Source organism: Scardinius erythrophthalmus (assembly GCF_964197995.2).
Source record: "Scardinius erythrophthalmus genome assembly, chromosome: 15".
Classification (NCBI taxonomy): domain Eukaryota; kingdom Metazoa; phylum Chordata; class Actinopteri; order Cypriniformes; family Leuciscidae; genus Scardinius; species Scardinius erythrophthalmus.
The window spans coordinates 32,868,165-32,896,127 of record NC_138235.1 but is presented as its reverse complement, the minus strand read 5'-3'; the positions used below and the strand labels follow the sequence as shown (position 1 = coordinate 32,896,127).

General features: G+C 37.8%; 1 protein-coding gene across 4 annotated transcripts; it reads left to right on the top strand.

The window, feature by feature from the left end:
- Positions 1-41: 41 nt before the first annotated feature.
- Positions 42-27,538, top strand: agap2 (ArfGAP with GTPase domain, ankyrin repeat and PH domain 2; the record flags this gene model as incomplete). 4 transcript variants are annotated; one of them, XM_081387114.1, is made up of 18 exons in its annotated part: positions 42-384; positions 9,164-9,222; positions 9,796-9,883; positions 9,998-10,083; positions 15,869-16,010; positions 16,101-16,235; positions 16,314-16,429; positions 17,518-17,661; positions 18,114-18,194; positions 18,351-18,455; positions 19,759-19,942; positions 20,028-20,135; positions 20,938-21,075; positions 21,749-21,897; positions 23,585-23,675; positions 23,784-24,006; positions 24,097-24,364; positions 26,771-27,538. In XM_081387114.1, 18 exons carry the CDS (start codon positions 222-224, stop codon positions 26,975-26,977), a joined length of 2,487 nt encoding a protein of 828 aa, XP_081243240.1. In that variant the 3' UTR covers positions 26,978-27,538. The 4 variants fall into 4 exon arrangements, with proteins under 4 accessions (XP_081243240.1, XP_081243241.1, XP_081243242.1 ...); XM_081387115.1 differs by having other exon boundaries at positions 80-384; positions 19,771-19,942; XM_081387117.1 differs by lacking the exon at positions 42-384 and adding an exon at positions 4,496-5,516.
- Positions 27,539-27,963: the final 425 nt, after the last annotated feature.

The following is a 27,963-nucleotide window of genomic DNA, read 5'->3' as shown; positions in this document are numbered from 1 at the left end:
GTGATTTCGTATAGAGGGAGAGAGAGAGAGAGAGAGAGAGAGAGAGAGAGAGAGAGAGGAAATTCGTGCAAGCAAAACTACTTCTGCTCTGAGCTGCATGCTTTAGAGTTTGAAAAACGTTTTGCTGCTGTACGAGACATTGACATGAAAGAACGGGCAGGAAATGCTGATGGGTTACAGGAGAAACTCCATGCGTTTTAAGCAGTCACATTGGTCTAAATATGAATAGCACAAATAAAGTTGTTAACTCGACTGCAATTAGAGCTGAGGTGAGAAGACATGAAAGCTTGCAGAAAACTCTAAACAAATTTCTCAAACAGCTGGAGAGGGTTGAGGACCAGCAGCTCAGGACAGGACTAAAGGTTTTCCTTCACAGCATACAAGGTGAGCCTGAGTTAATTGGAAAAGTCTCATAAATATCATGAGATTGTTTATTTTGTCCCCTAGAAAACTTGCTGATAGATTCCCGTATCATTTTGCAAAGTGTGATGTTTACTTCAGGTCCTTAGGGGACCTTTACTTACCTAGAAGACTGACTTGCACGTAAACAGCATGTTGTTCGAGTTGAAAATCTATGTTGATAGAAAGACATATCTAAATAATTCTCAGAGAAGAACAAGTTTACTAATCATCTGGAAATGAGTTAATCACAGCTCCTTGGGTGAGATAAAAAATCAAGGAATTGGGCTTTTTTACATGGTTTGACTGCTATTGATTGTTCCACTTTTGCAGTATTATGTGCATTATCTTGAGTTTTGAAATAATATCAAATTCTAAAATGTCCCAACTGTATATTTTAGAGAAGGCAGACATATAAAAAGGAATATAAATGCTTTAACTCGTGTTAAATTGGATTATAAAACCAGCAGACGTCTGCAAATGCACATGCTCCACCATTAGACTGTGATGATGAACTGTTACTACAGTCCAGATGTTGAATCAGAATGGTGGATGTTAGTTTAAAGAGGCCCAGGTTGAAACATTAGCACCATCTTAGAGACATCGTCATGGTGGCAGGCTTTTGAACATGAAGTGCTGGTCCATTTCCTGTCTGACGCTGTCTTGCTGCCCACGAAAGCCACATCCTCTTCATCTCAGTCAGTCTCCACCTGTCTACAGTGCTATACTCTTACTCTCCTTATCTGACCTCATTATTTTTAGTTTTCCATAAGATTCTGCTTTTCTTTGTTTGACTGAATCTGGCAATCCATCGAAACTCTAGCCAAATGAGCCGGCTGTAAAGTTTAAGCAGTTATTTTAAGATGCAACATTTATAAATGGTGTTAGCAGTAAACATCCGCGCAGTGCATGTTTTTAGGTTGGAACTGATGGTAACAGAAACTAATGCATCTTTAATATAGTGTTTGTCGATGCTCCTTATAATTTACTTCCTCCTCACACTTCCTCTTGTGAGCGTTAATGCATCCGTCACTCTAGGTCTCAGCTCAATTTGAAGATGCCATCAATCAGCAGAATCTCACCGACATTTTGTCTCTTTAAACCAAAACCAAAATTAAACACGATTTGTATGGTACTTACCCATGCAAAACTTGCCGCAATGATGCTAGGGTATTCTGGATGATTGCTAGGGTATTATGGATGATTTCTAGGGTATTCTGGATGACTGCTATGGCATTCTGGATGCTTATTATATGGATTTCTTGTTTCTGTGGTATTGCAGTCCCTAGATATTGCTCAGATTTTTTCACACATTTGATCATTTTCCTGGAGAAAGTTGTTCACACTTACATTAACCTGCATCTATAATAATATTCTGTAAACAAAGTTGCAGAACAGACAAGACGAAATAGTATGGATGATCTTTGAATATATTAATTTAGCCCACATAGTCATATGATGATTCGAATGATGCTTGATGGGAATAAAATAAAAGTGAAGGAAACTGTAAAGGGGAAGTCATTGCTGTGGGCTTCTGAGCATTGGGATTTGCGAATAGGACTGACACATTTAAATGTTGATTACTGCAGGGAGCCAAGAGAGTGGGAGACAGGCAGAGTGACAGCGATGTAGGGGAGAGAGAGAAAGGGGAAAATATATTTATGAGTGCGAGTTCTCCAAGAAAGAGTCCAAGGAATGTCTACCATGAAATATTAGAACATATATTATATAAATAAACTAAAGCTTTGCATTTTCTGATAAAAATATGAGTGGCGCTTGCCTGTGGTTGCCAGGGTGTTGCTATGTGGTTACTAGGGTTTTCTAGTTGGTAGCTAGGGTAATTTCTGTCATCATTTACTCATTACGCCATTCCAAACCTGTATGAATTTTGTCCTTCTGTGGAGCACAAAATAAGATATATAAAAAAAAAATCATATGCGGAAATGAGTTCTATGGTGTTTGGTTCCAAATGTTCTTCAAAATATATTATTTTGTGTTCCACAGAAGAAAGTATTGTTTGGAAGGACATGAAGGTGAGTAAATGATGATGGAATTAAACATTTCGAGTGAACTGTCTCTTGAACTTACTATGAGCAATAGTAATAGTCACTAAATTCTTCTTTATGTGCAATAAAGTAGCAAATCAATAAAAAGAACAACAAATGAGAGACATTCATAATCAAGTAACTGCATGCCCTCTTCCTAATTGTGTTCTGCATGACACCTGTCTTCACGATTGATAGCAATCAATGTAATATATTATTGATTTGTGAACTCTATATGACTGCTAATTAACATTTTAAAAATTAAACTCCTCCCTTTACAAGATTATTTTTTGTAATATATATATATACACACACACACACACACACACACACACACACATACTGTATATATATATATAGAGAGAGAGAGAGAGAGAGAGAGAGTCTTGTGTTTTGTGTAGAACACATTTGATTTTTATTTTTTTTACTCTCATCCCAGTTATTGAATGAATTCGAGTGTAGTATTGATTCCAATCAAGCACATTTGAACAGATCAATCAATAAATTGTCAATAATATTGCATGCCCTCACTCAATCACCTACTCATTCATACACACCTTTGCAAGGACAGTTGGTACACATAGCAGGGGGTTAGATATGGAGATAGCGAACGGGAGACTAGATGGAATCAGTGCATGAAGGAGGAGGAGTTTAGCCTCGGAATACCTTGGTAACAAGCAAGCTCAGTGTCTAGGACAGGAAAGGTGGGGGACACGGCGGCTCTTGAATCACTGTACTGACTGTGACTGTGATATGTGGCACATTGCTGCCTGATACAGCGCTGTATTAAGTGCAAAATTTGCCTCATTGGTGTGTCAGTCTTGATTAGCTTTGCACGTAACCACTCATATTTGTGTTTTTCTTGTGCTGTGTTGACCTCTTTTCCTTGTCAGAACCTTGCAAGCTTTACAGTCTGTCTTTATTCCTCAACACATCACTGATTCTCGCTTTTTAAGCAGGAGAGAGCGTGCGAGCGAGAGAAAAGAGAGGGAGAAGGCGAGGGAGGGAGGGAGAATGAGAGGAGGGGGTAGCAGGCTGTGGAAAGCAGGGGCTGGGAGCTGTCTGGCTGGTGACAAGGGCAGAGAGAGAGAGAGAGAGAGAGAGAGAGAGAGAGAGAGAGAGAGAGAGAGAGAGAGAGAGAGAGAGAGAGAGAGAGAGAGAGAGAGAGAGAGAGAGAGAGAGAGAGAGAGAAGCAGGAGATGGAGAGAGAAGCAGGGTATTCCTGCACGGTGCCGTTCTGCGTGGGTTTGAAGAAGACCTTCCACTGGAGAGATCTGAGAGACCCTTGTTCATGATGCGTGACTCGTTGAAACCCTTAGCGTGAGATGCACCTTCTTCTCTAGAACGAAGCATGATTGTCTCGCGCGTTTGCATTATTGACATCCCGACTGCTTGACGCACCGATCACCGGAGGCGTGATGGATAGACTCTGTTTAGGGACACTAGGATCTCTCTCTGTGGACTTGCTGTAAACGTTTCCACCGATCCATGTGGCATGTAGACTGACTCCTCAGTTCGACTCTTCAGTCTGTCAGCGTCTCCTCCACACGCTGTGGAGCAGGTTGGTGAAACGATGTGCCTTGATCTGAGGTTATCAGCTCTGCATGTCTCACAGATGTAATTTTACTCTTTGTCATCCTTGAAGGAATTTTCGATCCTGTTTCCATCTTGTGCATTGTCATTTTTGCCTTTGAATCTGCCTCTTGTTGAATGTAATCAGTGGAATCGTGAGAATGCTTTTCATGCAGGTGTGGAGAGCTGGGCACATGTCTGCATGCTTAAAATAGGTGTGAGAGGACCGGAAAACAGCAATACGAAGTCTGGGAAGAAACATGGTGTGAAAGAGCACAAAGGACATTAGCAAATTTTTTTCCTACTTTAGGGAACAAGGTCACGGTTTACTTCTTTTTGACACACTTGCTTGAACTGTCTTTTTTTTTTCTATGAATTCCGTGATTTTTTTTTCCTGCTGTGGAAGCCATTGAACAAGTGAATAACAAGATTATTTGATTAATTTTCTGTCCTTGATCTGCTGAGAAATTCTGGACCACATGAACCGAAGCGGGACGTCACAGTCAAAAACCACCTACCTTATCTCCCTCACCTTGGTGAAGGTAGAAACCACTGAGGAAAATGAGTTGGAGAAGTCCAGGCCAGCTGTGGAGGGAGCGGTGTACGATGCTGATGGAGCGAAACATCTCAAGCACCCTGGATCCAATAATGAGGGCCAGGAACGCCAGAAAATGGGTGAGGCTGTGGAGCTGGAAGCTGGAGAATCTGTCAAATTCTCAGTGGAACAGGAAATACTCCAAAGCCCAAGGGAGGATAAGGCACATTTTGCAGATGGTGTTCACCCTGGTGATAGACAAAAATCAATGATCTCACCCACCACAGAGAATGGAAGAGCCAGAGAATCCCCCGGGATGTCCCAAACCTCTTTTCCCCGAGAAATAGCCAGACATCTGGGTGACATCCCGGTCCGTGCGACTCAGCGTCCCGTGTCTCTCCTTAAAGCTCATGGCGGTGGTCGTGAAGTTAAGGAGTCTAGAGAGAGCATCCATGCCTCCTCAAAGAGCCTTGACCGTAAGGACAGTCGGACCAGGATTCAGTCCCCAACCAGCCCGACTCCTGGATCTTTCCGGGCATCATGGGCTGTAAGCGAGGTGAAAACTTGCGATGAAGACCTCAAAGGGGTTATTGGGATGAAGAGGCCCACTGAAGGGGACATCATAGCCATGCGAACCCAAAGCCCTCGAGCCGAGAGATTAAAGGCAGGATCTACATCTCTTCCGACCCCTATCGCCTTGATTACCAAGCCTCAACGCAAAGGAAAGAGTCGCACCCTGGACAACAGCGACTTGAATTGTCTGTCTGAGGACCTCCTTAAGTGCAAAGGTGGTCAAATGGTATCTGACTTTAGAACAGCTCAGTCCCAGGGGGCTTCAGCACGTGACCGCAAGATGCTAAGATTTATTAGTGGCATTTTTACCAAGAGCACTCCAGTTGCAACCAGTGCAACCATTGTGACCCCAGTCTATAGCACCATTCAGAGGGAATCCAGTGAAGAGGAAGGTAGGAGAACATGGCTTTCTCACCCATACACAACTCAAACTCTCAGATAAGTAGAAGCAGGATTGTTTCTGAAAATGGGAGGGGGACACACTAGGTAGCTTGCACATTTAGAAAATGAGGGATTCGTTGCATAAAGAATGGGTAATGTTTTTATCAAAGGAATTGTTCACCCAAACATTTAAATGGTTTCATCATTTACTCACCCTCTATGTAATTCCAAACCTGAATGACTTACGTTCTTCTTTTGAAAAATATTTGAACTATCTTTTTTTGTCTATGCAATGAAAGTCCAAAACAACATTGGACCCCATTGACTTTTCTTGTCTGAAAAAAAAAAAAAAAGGACATTTTTAAAGGCATCTTTTGTGTTCCACAGAGGATTGAAAGACATACATGTTTGGAATGAAATGAGTCTAAGGAAATGGTGACAGTTTTTATTATTTGGTGAACTATTCCTTTAAAGTGAAGAATCCTGATGTTTTAGTTTGCATTCATTTAAAAAATCTACATGTTTAAGTCTGTACACACATTTAAGGAATTCTGGTAATTAATTCTAATGCCTAGGGTTGTGGAGTTAAGATGCTGAAAGCATACTGGTCTTTTATTTACAACCACCCCCTACTGTTTCTGTTTCTGCACTGGAAAAATTGGAATGGGAAATAAATTTGATAATACCCATGCCACAGGCAGCATAATTTTGCCCAACATCCTAATCCCATCTTTGATGTTCCACCCACTTCCTGTATTCTGGTCTCATTCTTTCACGGAAGCTTCAGTCCTTTCATCACCAGTCTCTTCATTTAAAGCCATATCCAGCCATGAATTTTAGCACTCTAAAATGAAGGGAAAGCACTGATTTCTGTAGTGAAGAAACATTTTAAATGACATTAAGCAGTTTCTGAATCAACAGGCAATTGGATGGATGTTCTTAAATTTAGCCACATGCATTTTAAATCCACCCTAGCAAAGTAAGTCTGTTTTTCTTCAAATGATCGACTATGATCTTGCAGAGATGCCTTCAAGTTCGACTAATTTATATGCGGAGCTTGTTGAACAAAGGCTTCTTTTCAAACAGCTGTATTTCTCGACAATATAGATTTGATAATCAGGTTTCCTATTTTGTAGGATGCGATTGATAATTGCACAAGTGGAACTCGATATGTGTGTGTGTGGTCAAAATGCTACGAGCAAAAGGTCTGATGTGTCTGCACACACGACGCATGCGCACACAAAATATTTACGTATGTGTTCTCCGAGTGAACAGAAGCAGCGGCTGGAGGTGGGGTTGTCATGGCAACAGGGAGGGCTGAGAGAGTTGCCTGTTGTGTGGCTGTGTTATGCGAGGGAACGAGCCACACATGAAATGAATGGGAGTGAGGGTATGCGAGGAGGGGTCCTTTTATAAAAGAGAGAGACCAGAATGTGTCACATAGAGCGTCCGTTTAGATGGAGGGGGTGGCGTGTTGTATATGGCACATAAGGATCACACTGTCTAACCGCACTGGCTCGACTCCTGATGTGCCCCGCCGTACAATGACCTCATAGAATTGCGCTGAATTCGGAGGGGGTTAAACCTCTTCCGTTTGTGTCGTGGGTGGCGTGTGAGAGAGGAAACTGCAAACGGCATGAGTGCCAACTCAGATCGTACGCCGATCTCCTGCATCTGTGCGTCGTGAGCTGCTTTAATCAGTCCACGCCGGTCACAAGGGTGTATCACACCGATCCTCCCCCCTTAACAAAAGCATCTTTTGCCTCTCATCCGCCGCTTGATGCACCCACAGCTGTGCAGCTACACAAAAAACAAGGTGACAGGCCCGTCTATCACTGGGTGCCGGGTCTGAGCCGCCGGTGAAAAAAAGTGAGAGTGTGCTAAGACTTCCAATATAAAGCGGAGGGGGTTTAAAGGGGTGTGGGTGATCTCTGCTGCTCGGATACACCTGCAGTCCTTCACGCCCTGTGAATTACCAGAGATTTATAACACCTCCAGATGAACTGGCATCCGAGGCGAAAGTGCAATCAAATTTCACATTGATGCAGAATAGAAATGTGCAACAAAAGGGTCAACGCATGATCTGTGTTTAAATGGTCACAGATTGGCTTAAGAAACCAACTGTATCATTGCTCCTGTACTGACTTTAGATACTGTGGCTTGTCGTGAAGGGAGGTGATAATGTTGTTTACTCTGCTGCTCATGCTTGGAGGTTCTGAATGTTGTGATCACTGTATGATCATTCAGTCGTGTCAAACTCGCTCTTCCTGTAAGTGAGTCATCTGAAGTTTCACGTCACTCAAATCAAGGGTCAGAACGAGGGGATTTAAGCTGTAGATCAATATATGAGATCTTTTTTTTAGAAATAAAATTCAGTAGCTGGCTCACCCATTGTGAAAAATAAATGTGCCAAAATGTCAAGTTTATTTATTGTAAAATGTATTTGAAATACATTTATTGTATGCTAAGTATACTGCAAATACATTCACACATTCATGTACTTATAAATAAAAATACCCTGCAACTGTACTGTTGCTATACTAAATTGGTATACTTAAAGTCTGCAAAACTAAGTTTGTCCTTAATGCACTTTAGTTATCCGGAAATTGCGGTCCAGCTGAAGATATACTTAAGTATATTTGATAGTGCTAAAGTGGAACTATTGCAAGTATACTTTATGTACACTTTAAATATCTTGCATTTAAAGACTGAAATTATACAGAGATCATACTATTCTTACTAATAGTGATATTAAAACACATTTGTGGCTTAATATTAAGAAATGTGCATTGTTCAATAAAGAAGTACTTCAAGTAAATATTAAATATAAAATTTGTATCAGTAAGTCTCAGTAAATATGTTAATGGGTTTGTAGTATACTTAGTATGAAATTTTAAATACATTTTTGCATACGTTTCTTTTTTCACTAGTGTACTGAGACATAATATTAATAAATCAGCACATATTCCATCTCTTTTTTTGTTGTATGATTGATTCATCTATTTTTCTGTTGTACTTTTATTAGTGGTTGCTTGCTAATCACCTCAAATCAGAATATGACCAAAGCTTAACGTGATCTAAATTAGACAATGCGCTTATGGAGATATAATACACTCCTTGATTCCCTTTTTTTTTTTTCATTCATTTAATCCCACACCATGGCAACTCTGTTTGAGATATCAAAAATATGTTAGCAATTCAGCATCTTTAATGTTTTGGCCTAATGTTGACACAGTTTGGTGATGATCATATGAATCGCCTTGGAGGAGTATTAAATTTTTTTTATCAAAAAATCCACATTCAATCAAAAATATTTTACCTCCTGTTGGGCAGAGCTAATGAATGTAATTTAGAAAGTTGTTCAGTTCGTTGAGATTAGTATATGTACCGAATTTGGTAACACTAACCCCACCACTTCAGTCAAAAGTTGGCAGCTTTTTTAATATAAAATATTGAATTTGGGGATGGGCTTTTTTAACTAGGGCAACCACTTAAAAGACTCTAGCAACTGCATAGCAACACATTAAAAGCCATTCAACTGGATAGCTAGCAACACATTAATATCCACTCAAAACATCTTATCTACTGCATAGGAATGCCCTGGAATTGTCTTCATTGTTTTGAAGTTAAGACTTAACTTTGACTTTTCTTTTTTCAGCATCATGTGCCAATAGCCAGGAATGGACCTTAACTCGCGCTATTCCAGAACTGCGATTGGTGAGATAACCCAAACAGTTTTTTTTTAAATTCCATAAGCATATAAACAACAAGTTACATTTTTTAGGCATACATCTATAAAAACAATATTTCAGTTGGTTAAGTGCACTAAAAAAGAGGGTTGCACGTTTTTAGTGTCCTTGTTACAGTGTAATTATACATTTATGTACTGAGTAATATTAATTAATTACATGTACTTACTATATAGGGTTAAGATTAGGTTTGGTTTAGGGTTTGTTGCATGTAATTATGCATAATTTATAGTAATTACTATAGAAACTACATGTAACGTGTAACAAGGACACTGTAAAATAAAGTGTTACCATGAAGATTTATTTAGAATTTTTGTCATGCTGATGAGTAAGGATACATCTTTGACTGTATGAAGAATTTTTTTTTTTCTAAACTTTAACAAAATTAAAAGAGCACAAATAAAGACTTTTGCTAAAATTTCAATTAGGTCTCAACTGTGTCTCCTCAGGAGATTCAGATTAGATCTCAACAATGTCAGATGCTATATATTCAGTTTTTTGAAGTGATGATTAAAAATATGATTCTTTCTGCCGCATGCAGGGGGTTCTGGGTAGCCTTCGCAGTGGAAAATCTGCTCTGGTAAACAGATTCATCACAGGAAGTTACCTTCCACTTGAATCGCATGAGGGTGAGAACTTTGTTCTTTCTCACCTCCTTTTCGAAGACTGTCATTTGAACCGTTTAGATGCATTATAATTGTTCTCTTGTATTTTGACTTTGTCCTCTTTTTCTTCTCTGGAAGGGGGAAGATATAAAAAAGAAGTGTTGGTGGAGGGACAGAGTCAGTTATTGCTGATTCGGGAGGAATCTGGTCCACCAAGTGCACAGGTGTGTGAATATTTCCCTGTGAACACTTGAGTCAGGAACATACTGTCTGCACAACATAAATATTTAGCCAATGCAAGTGTGCATCTCCTGCTTTTCATACTTAACATTAGTGTGGCGGTAATAAACCTACAGCAAGTTGTCCATGCCGTTAAACTGAGCTGCATTTAATTCCGTTTTTACACTTGTGAACTTCCCCCTTGGGGGAATCCCCGCCTATATTTTAAAGTCCGTCCAACTTCGTCGAAAGTCTGAGGGAAGTTTATTTGGACAGACCCTCGACCCTTTATTTTTGACCGAGAGAGCGAGTCTACTCAATATATACACTTCAGGCAGATCCATAGACCAAAATGCAAAACAATTGTGCTTGCAAAATCACACTTCAAGGGATAGTTCGTCCAAAAATGAAAATTCTGTCATTATTTACTCTCCCTCAGGTTGTTCCAAACACGTACGACTTTCGATCTTCAGAACACAAATGAAGATCTTTTTGATGAAATCTGAGAGCTTTCTGTCCCTTCGTTGACAGCTACGCAACTACCAATTTGACACTTCAAAAACTTAAAATGGAAATCGTAAAACTAATCCATTCGAATTGAGCGGTTTAGTCCAAAATTTCTGAAGAGACGAATTTAGGCTTTTTTTCATAAATAAACACGAACGGAAAAATGTTCAAGCATGTTTGCTTGACTTGCGAGAACCAATAAGGTTCATTCCCGTGTTACACAGCACTTTTGAGTTTCAGCAAGAACCAATGAGGTTTGTTTTCACACGTTGATCTTGTGTTTATGTTCGCTGATCTATGTTTACCTCTGAATAAAACCTAAATTAAATCTTTTCATCATATTCACCTTATTTTTAACGGAAATACGGACGCAGCCAGTTGACGGTATTTTGTGTGAGACTTCCGGTCAGGCACTTCCGGTCACTGGCGCGCTAACTCACTTTTCACCATAGCGGTTAATTAAACAAGTGTTCGTAACAACTAACTTATCGTTATGGCTTCGGGGAAGACCGGCATTGTTTGTGCAGTTAGAGGTTGTCATAATAACTGGTACAAAAGAAAGGTTTACTTGGAGCAGGAGTGTTTTAATCATCGAAATCATTGACATTTTAATTATCAGGCATCCCTACGACCAGAGACACACTGGCTGCGTGGCGTTTTACATGTCTTTGCACACCAGAAACGTGTCTGACGCGGCACTGCTAGTGACATATGATAAGCCTCATTCATTGGTGATTATATTCGACATAATGGGGAGAGAGTTGTGGAAGGCCTATACTTAATGTTAAACATAAATATATAGCAGCAAAGACAACGTCGGCAGTATTGACGGCAAAATAGGCTACAGAATATTTCGTTCTGTATTGACAGGTGCAATATTAGAAAATCGATTTTTGCATTGCATTTATATCTGCATTTGTCAAAACCTAAACTTTCAAACATCAAAATGTCATTTATTAATATGTATTCATGTCAAAATGAAATACAAACATCTTTTCCTATTCTATTTTGCCTGGAAACGCTTCCAAAACGCTTGCGTGTAGCGTGAAAAATAGGCGTCGATTCTGCACGCGTTTTCCGCGCCTATGAGACGCGCGCGTCACGCAGGCAGTGTGCACGTTCTGTTAACATGGGAGCCGAAATAAAAATGGACACGCCACGCAGAGTGTCGCCGGCCTGAGGAATCACTTCGCCTGTGGTTAAAAGCTTTACATTTGAAGAAACCATCGAAACGACCGTATATGTTTGTTCTTTTCATTTCGTAAACACAAGACCGACAGAAGACCACCCGATACCAGAAAAGTGGCTGGACTATGAAGTCTCAATAATAAACCATGATAAAAACTCCAAGGAGAAAAAAAATCATTATAGTAGCTGCTAACCCCTGTATAAAATATAGTGATCATGGCATAATGGCATGATCATGACATTTATTTTGTATGATTTCCAATTATTTATAGCGATCTACTTATTGCTATCCTATGCTTTGGTTGCACTCTGATGGCATTAAATACATTTGACATGACAAAATACCTCCAGATATATTAGTCCAGCGCTGGCTCGACCGTGTTTAGGGCGGTGCTGAAGGCGCCAGCGAAGTTTTGGCACTCTGCCAGCTAGATGCATGAGTGTTTTCAACCAGGGGTGCGTTTCCCGAAAGCATCGTTGGCCAACTATGGTCGCAAGTTCATCGCAATGTCCATTGAACTCTATTGGTAACGACGGAACTTGCGACCATAGTTGGCCAACGATGCTTTCGGGAAACGCACCCCTGGTCCGGTACCCTAACTGAGTGAGGCGGAGCTTTAGTTCTTTGTAGTATTAATCTGCTACGGCATGTGTAACATTTTTCTGTCAACTCTGCATAATCCTTCGCGATCGATATCGTTATTTAGCACAGGGAAGCGAGGAAACGGAAGTGCCGCACAAAAACCGGATATTGGATATATGTTTACTTCCGCGTTCGAAAATAAGGTGAATAAAGCGATCTAGTCTCTTCAGAAAATATTGACTAAACCGCTCAATTCATATGGATTAGTTTTACAATCTCTTTATGAACTTTTTGAAGCGTCAAAGTGGTAGTTGCGTAGACTGTCAATGGAGGGACATAAAGCTCTCAGATTTCATCAAAAAGATCTTCTTCATATTCTGAAATTGTTCGGGTTTGGAACGTCAATAATGACATAATTTTCCTTTTTTTGGTGAATCATCCCTTTAATTTACCCACACCCCACCAGGGGCGGGTCTACGTGGTGGCCAGGGGGGGCACCGGCCCCCCCCTGAAATTCGATTGGCCACCCCAGGTGCCCCCCCTATAAGATGTCTTGTGATTGGTTCATTTTACGGCCATCAGTTTATAGACTCTACTGAAGTTCGCGATTCAAAAAGTGCAGCGCCAGAAAAACAACGGTCGTCGCGGACTTGGACTTTTACTTTATCAATCAAGAGTGTGAAGTCAAGACACCAAACAAAGAGCTGCCAGTCAGCCCCGAAACAGAAGTTTTAGTTCCAGAAGATTCAGCTGTTTTAGTTGAGGTCTGCCTTCCTTCTTTTTCGACTGTTTTCCTCTCTTTCTGCTACTGTTACTCCAGAGCTGCCAACTCTCACACATTCACCGTGAGACACACGCAATTTTCACACTCTCTCACGCCACATCCATTTTCTCACGCACAGAAAAATCGCGAAGCAAAGAGGACACGGAGACCGACAGACTAGACAGAGCAGGTTACTTATAAAAAAAATCTCAGCTCTCATATTCTGTCAATTTTATTACGAAATTCAAACGTTTTGGCGCTTGTAACGTTAAATGTGACGTGACAGATCCCTAGCGCACGTGAACCGATCATCTCTACTAGCTAATAGTAAAAAAACATGAATGAACACTGAAGATACAGTACAACTTACCGAAATGTATATTCCTCATACATAATATCGATCAATCAGTGTTTTTCATCAGTGTGAAGAGGTCAATAACACAGCTGGAGAACAATTATGTCCCATTTACCTCAGGAAAGCCATTTAATTAATATAATAGGCTACAGTACATTGGCAAGAAAAAAATAGCTATAGAGAGTATTTAGCTAAATATGTGTTATATATTACATATTTATTATAATTTTACTTATTTCATTAATTAAAGTTATTATAATTTTTTAAAAAATGTACGCATTATATTTAATTTGAGTTATTTTTAACCTTAAATAATAGCCTATACCAGCTGATAGGGCTCTCTGTATGTTTACAGCATCAGGTGAGTTGTTTTTTTCTTGAGAAAAAACGCCTATCTTGTGTAGCCTACCTAATATTTATCCAAATGAGTCAATATTAAATCAAATCACAATAATTGAATTGAAATAATAAAAAAGTGTAGCTTACCAGAAATTGTACCAAAACATTGTAACATGTCACTAAACCTAATAAAATTCAGTTTAGTTACTAAAATGTTAGTGACAATCACAATACACTCCAAGCTAAACTCAAAAGTTGTCAGCTATTATTGTTTCTAAACTAAAGACTGTTCTTTAATATATTAGTAGAGCACAATGTAATGGTTCCATATTTTATTTTTAAACTGTGGTGTTTTCATTTGAAGTGTTATAGTGTAACTCTGTGTTACTCAGCTTTTTTGTAAATTAATCTGAAAGAAATGTTGAATGAAACACTATGATGTTTTGGCCAAACCATTTGAATTATTACAGTGGGGGGATTTTTTTTATTTTTATTTTTTTATTTATTTATTATTTGAAAGAGATTGTGAATAAAACTACTGTATATTGTAATGGCCAAACTACTTATTAAAAGAAAATAATTGACATCGTTTCTGCTTCTGGGATTTTAAAATTGCTCATTATTAAAATTGCTTTTATTTTATAAACTTGTTAGTTTTATGGAAACACTAAAAATAATAAACACTGGCTCTCAAATTTAACTTAATGGATATATAGGGATAACAAAAAACTAAATTAATCAAAAATGTGCTTTATTACTACATTTGTTTACAAGTAACTTTATTCAAGTTAAAAAAAATAATAAAATCAATAGGATTTACGTAATATAGGCTACTGTAGAATTTAGCTTCTTTTTTTTTGGTCACTGGCGGCCACCCCGTTTGGAGGCAGTGCCCCAGCATGGCCCCCCCACTGAAAATGCTCTAGACACGCCCCTGCACCCCACACAACTCTAATGTATGATATTTGAGTTATTTTGACATATCACTGCATAATACTTATAGCTACCTTAATCTGACTTATTTACACCGTTATAGTTTATTGTATTGTTAATATTTTCGTTTGTGTACATTTTTATATTTTCTCCAACAGCCTGTTGGAGATAAGCATAGACACATGGTGCTTATGGATAAAAGCTGTAAATAATAAATCAGTTTCATAGCGGATTCCAAGTGATCATGGAGTTCCATTTAAACACATTGCAAGGGTTCTGCCCGTAGTGGGCACTCGTGCAACGTAAGCAACAATGACGTACGTCCAAGTGAACGAGACAGGGAAGTTAGCAAGGGAAGGGCATAAAAAAATGTGTTGACTTAAACACAACCACAGATGAGGTTAAATAATTTTAAATAGAAACTGAAGAAGAAGACAGTTCATGCAATTACGCTATAGTTCTCCTTGTGGAAAGATTGAGAATGCTGCTCTCTCATGTTGTGTTATTTATGCTTTTTACACATTTTGGACTGATGCGTGAAATTGAGCTCTTGTATCAAGAAGCATTTGCCTGCACGTACTTGTGTAGAATAAATTTGTATGTACACTACCGTTTGGGGTCTGTAAAAAATGATGTTATTGAAAGCAGCAGCCATCGAGGCAGCATTTATGTGCTCAAAAATACAGTACAAACAATAATACTGTGAAATCTTAATAAAATGTAAAAGAACTGTTTGAATATATTTTAAAGTGTAATTTATTCCTTTGATCAAAGCTGAATTTTCAGCATCATTACTCCAGTCTCCAGTGTCACATGATCCTTCAGAAATCATTCTAATATGCTGATTTGCTGATCAAGAAACATTTATGATTATTATCAATGTTGAAAACAGTTAATATTTATAATCAATTTTTTTTAGGATTCTTTGATGAATAGAAAGTTCAAAAGAACTACATTTATTTGAAATAGAATTGTTTTTGTAACATTATAAATATCTTTACTTTAACGTTTGATCAATTCCAAAAGAAAATTGCTGACCCCAAACCTTCCAACAGTAGTGTAATTCTGCATTATACTCTTCCGGCATCCCACTGTTTTTCATTCCTACATTTGTGATTGTAGATCTGCAACTGGCTCGATGGTCTCATCCTGGTTTTTAGTCTGGAAAATGAAGCAAGTTTCCAGGATGTGTACAAGAACTACAGTGAGCTAAGTGCACATCGGAACATAGCAGAAATCCCCATCATAGCGGTTGGAACGCAAGGTAAGAGATAGACTCGTCTTGGCTTAAGGGATGTTTTTTTGAAAAATATGGTGTTGAGTACCAACTCTATGAGTGTTTTTCTTCCTGCAGATAAGATCAGTAGCACTAATGCCCGTGTGATTGAGGACAAGAGGGTCCAGCAGCTGTGTATAGATGTGCGTCGCTGCACTTACTATGAGACCTGTGCCACATATGGACTTAATGTGGACAGAGTGTTTAATGAAAGTGAGTTTCATCTCAAAATAACATGTTACTTCCAGACAGGATGACAGTGTTGATTGGACAAACTTGTTTCCCTCTTAGTGACTCACAAGATTGTTGCTGCCAAGAAGCAAGCCGCCCTTCTGGCCTCCTGTAAATCTCTCCCAAACTCCCCGAGTCACTCAGGGGCCTCGACTCCAGTGTCAGGGCCCGGACAGGTATTTGTTTGGGTCAATTCTGGGTTAAAGAAAATCTAATTTTCATTACTATTATGCAAAAAAAAAAAAAAGTACATTTGTGAAGTGCAGTTGTAAGTCATCATTATTTCTTGCCATGAATTGAATTTAAACATTGATAACACTTTACAATATGGTTTCATTCATTAACTACATTAGTTAACATTAACTAATAATAAACTGCACTCCTAAAGCATTTATTAATCTTTTTGCGATCAAAAGTTGTATTTGTTAACATTAGCACTGTGAAAGAACATAAACAACAAACAATGAACGGCAGCATTTTTTTATTAGTTAACGGTAACAAAGACTAACAAATACAGTAACAAATGTATGGCTCATGGTTAGGCCATGTTAGTTAATACATTACCTAATGTTAACAAATGAGACCTTATTGAATAGTTTTTTTTCTCGTTACAATATTGTGAATTCGGGGAGAAAATTGTGATGAGAATAATGCCACAATGAAACATCTTAATGGCTGAATTTTTTTTTTTTATATATATACAGAATATGTATGATTATAAAATATTATTAAATATAGTATACCTATTTTCTTCATTAAAATTTTATTTTGTTTTGTTTTGAAATATGACCTAGATATTTCTTTGTGAGACCCCTTTATCGTCATAATAAAATAATGTGACATATTTTAAGGAATTAAATGCCAACATCATGTTGGTCTTTTCAATATTCTTCAGTATTGTTGGGGTGTAAAATATTACTTTGTCAAAATTTTCTGATCTAATTAGTTTCATATCCTTTGCTTACCTCAAAATCAGTATTAATATTATTTCAGTATTATTTACAAATTTAATCATTCTAATAAAATTAGTAAAAGTTAAAATGACATGCTTATATTTTATTGTAGATGAATTATAAATGATAAAATTCCATATCAATACATACATTTTAATTTCAGATTGATGCATTACACATTTTTATACCCCTGTTGTTGAGTATTTGACTGTTTTAAATGGTTATGAAAAACTTCATCAATCTGTCTGCACCATTCACCATTCCACCAACCTCTGTCTCATTCTTCTTAATGTCCCATCATCCTCTCTTAGGCCAGTAATGGGGGTCAGAGTAGTGATTACCCCTCCTCTTTGCCTTCTACCCCTGTGATAAGTCACAAAGACATACGGGGTGGGGCAAGTGGAGACGGGGGCTCGCAACGAAATCCGCCCCGACGACGGACCTCTTTATTTGCGGTTAGTTCTTTGAGCTCATTACAAAGAGTGTCAAATCTTGCCAGTTACACTATGTGAAACTGGGTGTGGAAAATGTTGTATTGTATTATTTATATTTTAAAGCATAGTTGACCTTTTATCTAAATGATTATAGTCATCTAAGGTGATGTGTGTAATATCTTTATCGTAAAATCATTTCTTCCATCCAAATTTAATGTGTGAAGATAACTATGAATTGTGGCAGATGGAGAAACTTCTTCGGAGAAAGTTTTGGTGATACTAGTAAAATTACATACGTCACCTTCAAATGTTGTTACAAAAAACCAGAAGTATGACAGCATCTTCAGTCTGAGATTCTGTTTGTGAACTTTCTGTCACACTCACTTCATCTCATGAGTCACATCTGTCTTCCTTCCTTTACGTGTTTCGCCTTCCTCTCATCTGTACTTTATCTAAAATGTCTGTTATTTTAGAACCGTCGTGGAAGTGACTCTGAGAAAAGAGCATCAGATAGCAGAGGTGACATGAGCAGTCGGTCGGTTCCTATTAAACAGGTACATGTGAGATCTCAGCTTTGAGGATGTGTGTTGTGGGGCTTCTGTGAAATGCATTGACCCCGAAAAGTGTTTGGACACGTAGAAAGAATCTATGAATCTCATTGCATTAGAAGAATAATTAAATAAATCACTATGTTTTTTTTCCTTTGTTAGGGAACTTTGTGGAAACGCAGTGAACGCTCTTTAAATAAGGAGTGGAAGAAGAAGTACGTGACGCTGTCAAACAACGGCATGCTGATGTATCATTCAAATTTAAATGTGAGTAATGCTTTCTTGTAATCCGTTGTTTTCATCAGAGCAGTGTTTTTACACATCCTTCATTAACAAATACTTCCTGTGTGCTTCTGGTTTTATAATCACATTTTGTGTTTTGTGTTTTGTACAGAAATGAATACTGCTGTTCATCACTGTGTTTTTGACTTAGTATTTTTAGATTTATTAGTTTATTATAAAATAGTGTGTTTAGGTGTGATGCTGTAACTGTATTTAATAATATTGCCCTTTGCCGGGAAAATAACTCATGCACAGCAAAAAATTATTTTCTTACTCTGTATTTTCATCTTGCTTTCCAGTACAAATATATAAACATTCTTAAATCAAGATATATTTAGTAGAGAGGCTAAATGACTTAAAAGTTTAAAAGAAAAATGGACCAGAGTTAAGCGAGTTTATGCTTTACACAAGAAAAATATCTGTCAGTGAAGTAAGATAAATAATCTTGTTTTCTTTGAATTAAGTCTTTTTTTCTGACCCCACTGGCAGATTTTTAAAAACATAAACTCACTTCATTTTGAAGATTAAAAACAACAAAAACAAGACTTAATATCTTAAGTGATTTAGCTTCTCAAGTAAATGTCTCTTGATTTAAGAATTTAAGATATTTGTAATGAAAATATTTTTTGCGGTGTATAATTATATGAAATATAGTATATATAATATACAGTATACATATATAAATATATATGTGTGTGTGTGTGTGTGTGTGTGTGTGTACAAACCACACACACACACGCATTTGTAATAAATATAATAGTGTATACACACATATTATATAAACAAAAACTTTTATGTTAGATGCGATTAATCGATTTGACTGCACTAATGAAATATTTAAATACCAATTTAAATATCATATTATATAATTAAATTATAATTAAACAATATATTAAACCAGACAATTTTAATTGTCAATATTATTATATGATAAAATACTATTATAGTATATATACTGTAGTATACTATACTATAGTACTCAATGTGATTATATTTTTTTTTACAAATTAATACAAAATTATATCATTATATTTTGGGTGTGGATTTACAGCTAATCTGTGTTGTAATGATTAAAATGCTTTGATGAAATTGCCTGATAAATTTACAAAACCTAAAATCTTGAATGTTTTGTTATTTTTGGCTGTAGAAGAGAAATGGCGTATTTGTCAGTTAAGTCCATGCATTGTATTACTCATAATATAGTGTTGCCATACTATATTATGAGCAATACAATCCATGGACCTAACTCACAAATACGTCAGTATTATGCATATATTTATGATTTTAGGAGTTTATGCAGAACGCTCAAGGGAAAGAGATGGACTTATTGCGAGTAACAGTAAAGGTGCCAGGAAAGCGTCTTCATCGCGCTGTCACTCCCGGTGGGCCGTCCCCTGGCCCGGCTCTTGTCCCTGTGCCAGGTGTAAATGGACTTAGTAAAGACAAGCAGTCATCTGAAGGGGGCGCTACATGTAAGTGAAATCTTTTAAAATCTACTCACAAATGAAATAAAATAATTTGAACGGTTTCTCACTGTCATGGTTTCTCTCTTTCCAGCAAATCTTCTGACTGTAGAAGAGACATCCAGAACTGGCTTGTCATTTCATAATGATCAAAGGGTGAAACGTTGCCCGTCATCTGTGTCTAATAAAGGGTTCAGCGTGGGTGCGTAAATATTTAGTTTGCACCTTCCATTCATTCCTTCTATAACAGTTTTGGAGAATTATAAATTAAAAGTAGCAATGCTACTAAGCTGGAAATGAAGGTAGCTCAGCATTGGCTTCCAACTGCAAAGTGCAGTGATTCATTTCAGTTCATATCAAGTTCATATGCAAATCTGATCATTTTGACCTTTCATTTTAAAGATCCATATCACTTAGTGGTGTTACCTTTTCTATTTACTTGTCCGTTTTTGCACTGAAATATTTAGTTAAATAAATACACCAGCTTATGACTGTGTTTCGATTCAGTATTTTCCTGTTTGATTCAGTATTTTTAGTTTTATTAGTTACATTTAACTGTAATTGAGACATGTATTCTTTTTTAATTTCTTTTTCGTTGCAAGGAAATACTTAATATAAAAATATGATATAATTATATTTAAAAATATATATTATATAGTATATTATTATAGTATAATATGTAGCAATATGCTTTATATATATATATATATTTTTTTTTTTATATATATATATATATATATTTATATAGTATATCATATATTTGCTAAATGATTCAATGTAAATGTAAATATGTATATATATATATACAGTATATATAATAAAATTCCATTATGTAATAGCATTATATTAATTTTACTATAATATGTTTAAATATACTCAATATATTTAATACATATATAATTGTTTAGGATTTTGGCTTTGGCTTTATCTTCAGAATAGTTACAAATCTTTTTCAGGAAATATTATGACAAAATTCTGTCCTCTTTTTTGTATTATCTTAATAGAATCAAGCATTGAGGGAGCTACAAGTCCTCCCTTAGGAAAAGAACACATCCCGTCTTCTCCGATGACTGACAGGAAGAAGAAAAAGCGAAACAGAAGTATTAACCTGAAAGGAGACGCAGCGGCTGGACAGGCTGAGGGTAAGAGATCAGATTTATGAAAGATTGACAGACGTCACATTGAGCTCAATGCGCTGCAACTGAAGGAAACACATGCAAATTGAGAAAAAATCTTCATCAGTTTCACAACACAACACAACCAAATACAGAAACGCGTTGAGCTCTCTCGTACTTGATCCAGTTTTACTGCCAAAGCAATCAGATGTATTACTGCGAAGAGTTTGCAATTTTTCTTTCTTCTCTTTTCCTTTATGAATTCAGTATGGACCTGATTAATTGCTTTCTGTAAGGTCCTCTTACAATCTCTTTTACTTCTTACTTTCTTCTTTCCTTTCTTCCTCTTATCCTCTGCTGCCCTGGACTAATTTCTTGCACCGCAAGCCAAGCGCAAAATGTGGAAATTAAAAAGCTTTGGTAGCTTGAGAAACATTAACAAAACAGGTAACCTGAATGTATGAAATGTGTGAGTGGCTGAGCTGACTCCATCTTGCCGTCTTTTCTGCAGTGTGTGTCTCTATGTCCATCTCTTGTCACATCATTAGATTACAGCAAATGGATCTGAGTCTTTCTGTCTGTGTTCCTGTCTCCCGAAACACATAATTATACTGAGACGATACATGAGACTGAGGACACAATGGGTGTGTTTATTGATCCCTTCCTCTCGTGTAAATAACCGTTGCTCTCGCCCAAACAGAGGAAGAGAGCACGGACTTCATCATCATATCGAGCACAGGACAGAGCTGGCATTTTGAAGCCCAAAGTCAAGAGGACAGGGACGCCTGGGTTCAGGCAATCGAAAGCCAGATCCTTGCAAGTCTACAGAGCTGTGAGAGCAGAAATAAGGTAAAGAAGGCAATAAATGATTATCTAACAAGCTCTAATCTGATCTCTATCAGTCTGTCATTATCAGGAACATCTTTTAAAGATTTGCAACACAAACCTAAACTTTTCGTACCTACGTAGGTTTGTAACAAATTTGCATAATGGTCTTGGTCTTCATTGGCCGCCTGTGATCAACGTCTACTTTGACCCAAGCGCTGTAGTTGTAGCTGAGAGTGGAAGAGTTTAGTTTGTGTTGTCGACATGTCGAAAAGATGATGTTTTCTGCGCTGCGGAAGCAAATCCACTTGGCTGCTTTTCCAAAGAATGAGAACTCGCACTGGAATTGATACAGTAAAACTGAAGCCATTGTTACTGTTCATATCACTGTGTATCAAGTGCTGTAGGAGTTTAAATTCAGATATGGTAATGGGAGTTTTGTTTCTGACCCTTGCTGTGAGCGGTAGACCAATCACAACAGACTGGGTCATCTGACCAATCAGAGCAGAGTAGACTCTCGAAAAGGAGGAGAAACCGAATCCTTTATCAAACACTGTGATAAAAAAGGTGATGCTGCAATGTATATTATGAAAAAATAATATATATATTTTTTTTACCTTGGATGCATGTAAACCTATTGTAGGAGACCTCAAAACAAAATTAGGAACCTTTAAAATAGCATAATAGGGACACTTTAACTTTTCCATATCCCTAAAATCAAAGAGCAATAATTGGTTAACAGAATCAATAAAGGACACTGATTCCTTCTATATACGTAAATCATGTTAAGAAACAATATACTATACATATTAACAGTTTGCTTTGCAATATCACAAAATAATGGACTTAAAGGGGGGGGGGGGGGGGGTGAAATGCTCATTTTCACTCAATCTCCTGTTAATCTTGAGTATCTATAGAGTGGTACTGCATCCTTCATATCTCCAAAAAGGCTTTAGTTTTTATTATATTTCTAAAAGAAAGATAGGCAGTTCCGTGTCTTTCCGGAAAAAAACGAGCGGCTGGAGGCGCGCTGTGTGGGCTGTGCTTACGCGCCAATAGCTAACAACACACAGAGACATTTGAAGGAGTTTTACTCACTGCCCGGTTCCAACGCACGACCGCGAACCTTTATCATTGTGACTGCTCGATCCTTAAGCATTAGACGATCTGCAACTCCGTCGATCTGGGCTTTGTTTATAAAACAAGCATCGTCGAAATGCAGGGAACAAACAGTCTTGCACAACTCGTTGATGCTCTGGAAAAACAAACTCCATCCACTGGTCCCTTAACGCCGGGTTCTTTGGGAATCTGTGCAGGGTTGTCTTGCCCTGGCAACCAAAAACCCACTTCTTTGGTGACATTGACTTCCAAAAGCCGAGCAGAGTGCTTTGATGGCAAACTGCTTTCGCTCTCTCTCTCTGGTCTAAGCGTGCGCGCGCGCCCGCGCTCTTCCGGCAGAAGTGCCCTTAGGACCCATATAAGGAAATTCCACCCCAACTGATGTCACGCAGACCCATACTCGAAAAAAACTTTCCGAAACTTGTGACAAACCGGAAGGACAATTTTTGGCACAGAAATACTCCTTCAAACGTACAATTTAATTTTTGAAACTTTGTCCATGTTTAGCATGGGAATCAAACTCTTTAACAATGTAAAAAACTCAGTATGCATGAAATAGCATTTCACCCCCCCTTTAATTTTTAACTCTCAGGCTCGAAGGAACAGCCAAAGTGAAGCTGTTGCCTTGCAGGCCATTCGAAATGCCAAAGGGAACGACCTCTGTGTGGACTGTGCAGCGCCAAGTAAGTGTCCTGAGATGATGCCTTGTTATGAAAATATAAACCACAAAATATAAATGTTGAGATCTCTGTCATTTCTCAGTATTTGAGAACATTACGCTCTCCTTGCAGATCCAACATGGGCGAGTCTTAATCTCGGTGCTCTAATCTGCATCGAGTGTTCGGGGATACACCGGAACCTGGGGACGCACCTGTCCCGTGTGCGCTCGCTAGACCTGGACGACTGGCCCAGTGAACTTACAAAAGTGCTTTCGGCTATAGGCAATCATATGGCCAACAGCATTTGGGAGACCTGTACCCAAGGGTGCCAGAAGTTGACACCTGAGGCAACAAGGTGAGCTGGCTTTGACCGTGAATGTCATTGTGGACAATGATTCAGAGCCACTATGGTAATAATTTGACCTTTGCTGGGTGTTTGTCTCAGAGAGCAGAGGGAGTCGTGGATCCGTGCCAAATACGAACAGCGGGCATTTGTGTCGCCCTTGCCCGCTCAGTGTTCAGAGGACACAATGTCGACTTGGTTGCTTAAAGCAGTAATCGACAGAGACCTTCCCAGACTTCTGCTGCTCCTCGCGCACAGCACCAAGGAAGTGATCAACATCCCGCCTGAAGGAGCAGCGCAGCAGCATCACAGCGCATTACATGCGTCCTGCCAGCTGGGAGACGTGGTCATGACACAGCTGCTGGTCTGGGTGAGTTATTGAGCCTGACATGTGATATAAAAAGGCCAAAACGTCTTTTTGAATAAGAGATTTTTTGGAACAGTTCATTGAACCTTTAGACAACATTTTTTTAATCCTCTCCTCGCATTCTGTAAAAAATCCTTCCCTCGCGGGTCAAAATGACCCGAAGCCCAGAAAGCTTGTATCATTTCATCTATTTTTAATGCAATTTTTGTTAATTTTCATTTATTTATTTTTTATTTTATGTACCGTTTAAATTACTAGATTTTATCAATAAATAATATAATTTAATTCAACTCTCCAAAACATGTATAACCAGTTCAAATCAGCTCACAATATCTCACATTGGGTCAATTTGGGTGTCTCTACCGACCTCTTGTGGAAAAAATATATAACATGATATTCATGACTCTTGCCGCTAGATGGCCTTATAGCTCTATATGGCACCATAGACTGTAAAAAATAGGTATGGCACAAATGAGTTGTTCTCCTGGGTCCTAAAGTCCGTTTTTGAGTTTATCTCTTATCTCTCTTTTTGTAGATTCATGGTTAAACAAGAGTCCAAAGGTCTTGGACCACTCCAATGAACATTACATTAAAAAAATAAAAATAATAATTATATATATATATATATATATATATATATATATATATATATATATATTAGTTCCGGGTCAAAATGACCCGAGGGAAGGATGAGGGTGTGTTTTTGTCGAGTATCATATTTGATACATCAGGCTTTTATGGCTTAGATAGTATGATATAGGAGAATATGGAGCTCATACTCACAGACAGAGCCGCCTTAACCTAATGTTAGGCCCCGGGGCTGAGAGGTTTTGTAGGCCCCCCATCCCCTCGATTTATAGAGTCTCATTTAAAAAAAGTGTAATATCTAGGTAATCTACATCACAGAATGCATTAGTTTCTTTCGAGACCTACAACAGTGAGTTTTTTTAAATATTGTTTTCAATTTTAATATTGTTATTAACATATCACTGAGCACATAAACACAAGACACAACAAGACACTTTATTTAACAACCACACACAGCAACTAAATTTCAACTTTATGCAAATGAGAAGCGATTTTCGCGAGCGACAACCAATAGGAAAGAAGCCTTACAGTGGAGCTCAGCTCCCGTCACCGTCTCGAGTGCAGTGCAGGCAAGACAGATAGAAGAAGAGTTCGAGGGCGATTTCACTGTTTTATATGATTTGACTGTAAACTAACCACAAACATGGATATAGGCTATAATAAAATGATGCATGGAAAAGAAACTGTCGACAGTCTCAGTGAGTTTATGCTGTATTTAGTGCGTAAATAATTTTGTTTACAAATTAGATGCTTTGCAGTTGTTATATAGCCTAAGTTACATGTTAAAGATTTTATTTTGGATGTGTTCATTGTGATTATATTGGCTGGGTTTATATAAAAGTTTATAAAATTGAAAGGATAATTGCTTGGTGCATTTGGAAACAAAGCTTGTCTATTTCTAAATGTAATCGCGTGCATCTGTCCGTGAGTTGAAAAAAAACTTAGATTAAACACACTCGCAACAGACACACCCCAAAGCGAGACGTTAGCACAGCACTACCAACGTCCACAAGCGACTAGCGACATACAGCGACAAAATCTGACAAGTTAAAACAATATGACCTTTTCAGCTCATCATAAACCTGAACATGGGAGGCCCCTGGGCTTCAGCCCAGGTAAGCCCGTGCATTAATGCGGGCTTGCTCACAGATAAAAAAAAACATGATGCTGATATTTATATGGCCAAGAAGTAAGATGAAATTCTTATAGCTTGTATTGTAAATCAATGACATTTTTATAACAGTATGGCAGACTACTAGCATAAAATGCATATAAATATCAGTGGTCAAGAAATAAATGTTCCTCAAAATCCTGATGGATCATATTTGAGACTCACATTTTAACATGATTTTTCTGAAAAATTACATTTGGGTAATCAAGCAAACCTAAGTTGCTTCAGTCCAGTAAATGTTCATCTTAAAATACTGATAACAATATAACAGTTATTCTTACGTTTACTTTATAAAAATTATTCGATTTCACAGCAGAAAGTCACATGTACCGCAACCTGAAGGTGGACATTTTTAGAATTACATTAAAAGGCCTTTTACTCGCTAAAAAATAGAAACCATCAATCAGACGACAGAAGGCGTGCAGTTTGTGTACGACAGTTTTTTTTAGCAAAGGTTTAATCATGTTGATAATTAGAAATGTGCATATCAAATATGAGATACTGTAGGCGTATAGTGTTAAATGACATGTTTTTGTAGAATTTTCATTTTTGTGTGAACCATTCCTTTTAGCTTTTGCACTTTCAGTATTGCATTGTTTGTGCATTTCTAACAGGTTCTTTTTTTGTTTTTGCTTCATTGTGCTCTACAGTACGGCAGTGATGTGAAGTCAAAGGATCCACAAGGTCGAACCGCACTGACGTTGGCGCGCCAAGCCGGGAGCAAAGAGTGTGCTGAGATTCTTGTCCAGCACGGCTGTCCCAGTGAGACGTCACCCACCTCCCCGACTCCCGTTCTCTCCCGCAAAAGTAGCATCACGAGTGTCGGACGTGTCAATTCCAGGAGGAGGGTCTCGTAACCCATGAACGTTCATGATCACATAAACATTTTCACCAGGGCCATTTTTATTTCTTCATACAGAGTTGTGTGTTCCGTGCGTCTGTGAATCCCCACTTCCCCCACAGAATATTGCCCACAACGCTGTATTTATATACTGTACGTATATCCTTGCGGATTCATCAGAAAAGGGAAAAAGAAAAAAGAAAAAAGAAACTCTTAATTGTCCTTATTAGAAGGCTTAGAATGACAGCTACAAAATTTCAACATGCCTTTTGACAGAAAATGGAAGCTGTTTTACCAACTAAAAAGCAATATTATTTATAATATGCTGGTTAATATATGTATTATAGATGCATTACATGGAAAAATGTAGCTTGAGAGTTTCCCAAAGCAATCTGAGGGAATGTATTTACCATTATGACTGTCATTACCATTGTTCTTTAAAATAGAAATCATGGCTGAGGGTAATGTAATGTAAGAACATGTTTATATCCAGACTCCAGAAGAAATAGTATTTGTCATTGTGCATCATTTCTAAATACTATAGACAATAAACTCTGATCTTCAACCTCTCTTTGGTACTGCTTGTTAAGTTTCCATCTTTTTTTAATCTAAAAGTTAATGTTTCCACATTATAATGCCTCAAAACTTCACTGTCATTGAAGGCCTGTTTGATTTCAGAGAATTCCACTGGTTAAAATATAAATTGTGCTATTATATGTGTCAGAGCAAGTGACAGAGCTCATGCATACAAATGCAAGATTGCCTTCATAGAATAATGTTTCTTGGCCTTATTATCTCATATTTGCATTTTGAATTCATTTACACATCTGATAATCATCATGCAGCCACTCTTCTGAAATGTTGCTAAATTGACCACTTCTTAAATTAGACCACTCCTTCAAATGACCACATCAAAATGTGGCTGTGACTTAAACATGAAACCTGGATGACAACAGAAGTTTGAATGCCTTTAATTACATCTGAACACATTTGTGCAGAAAA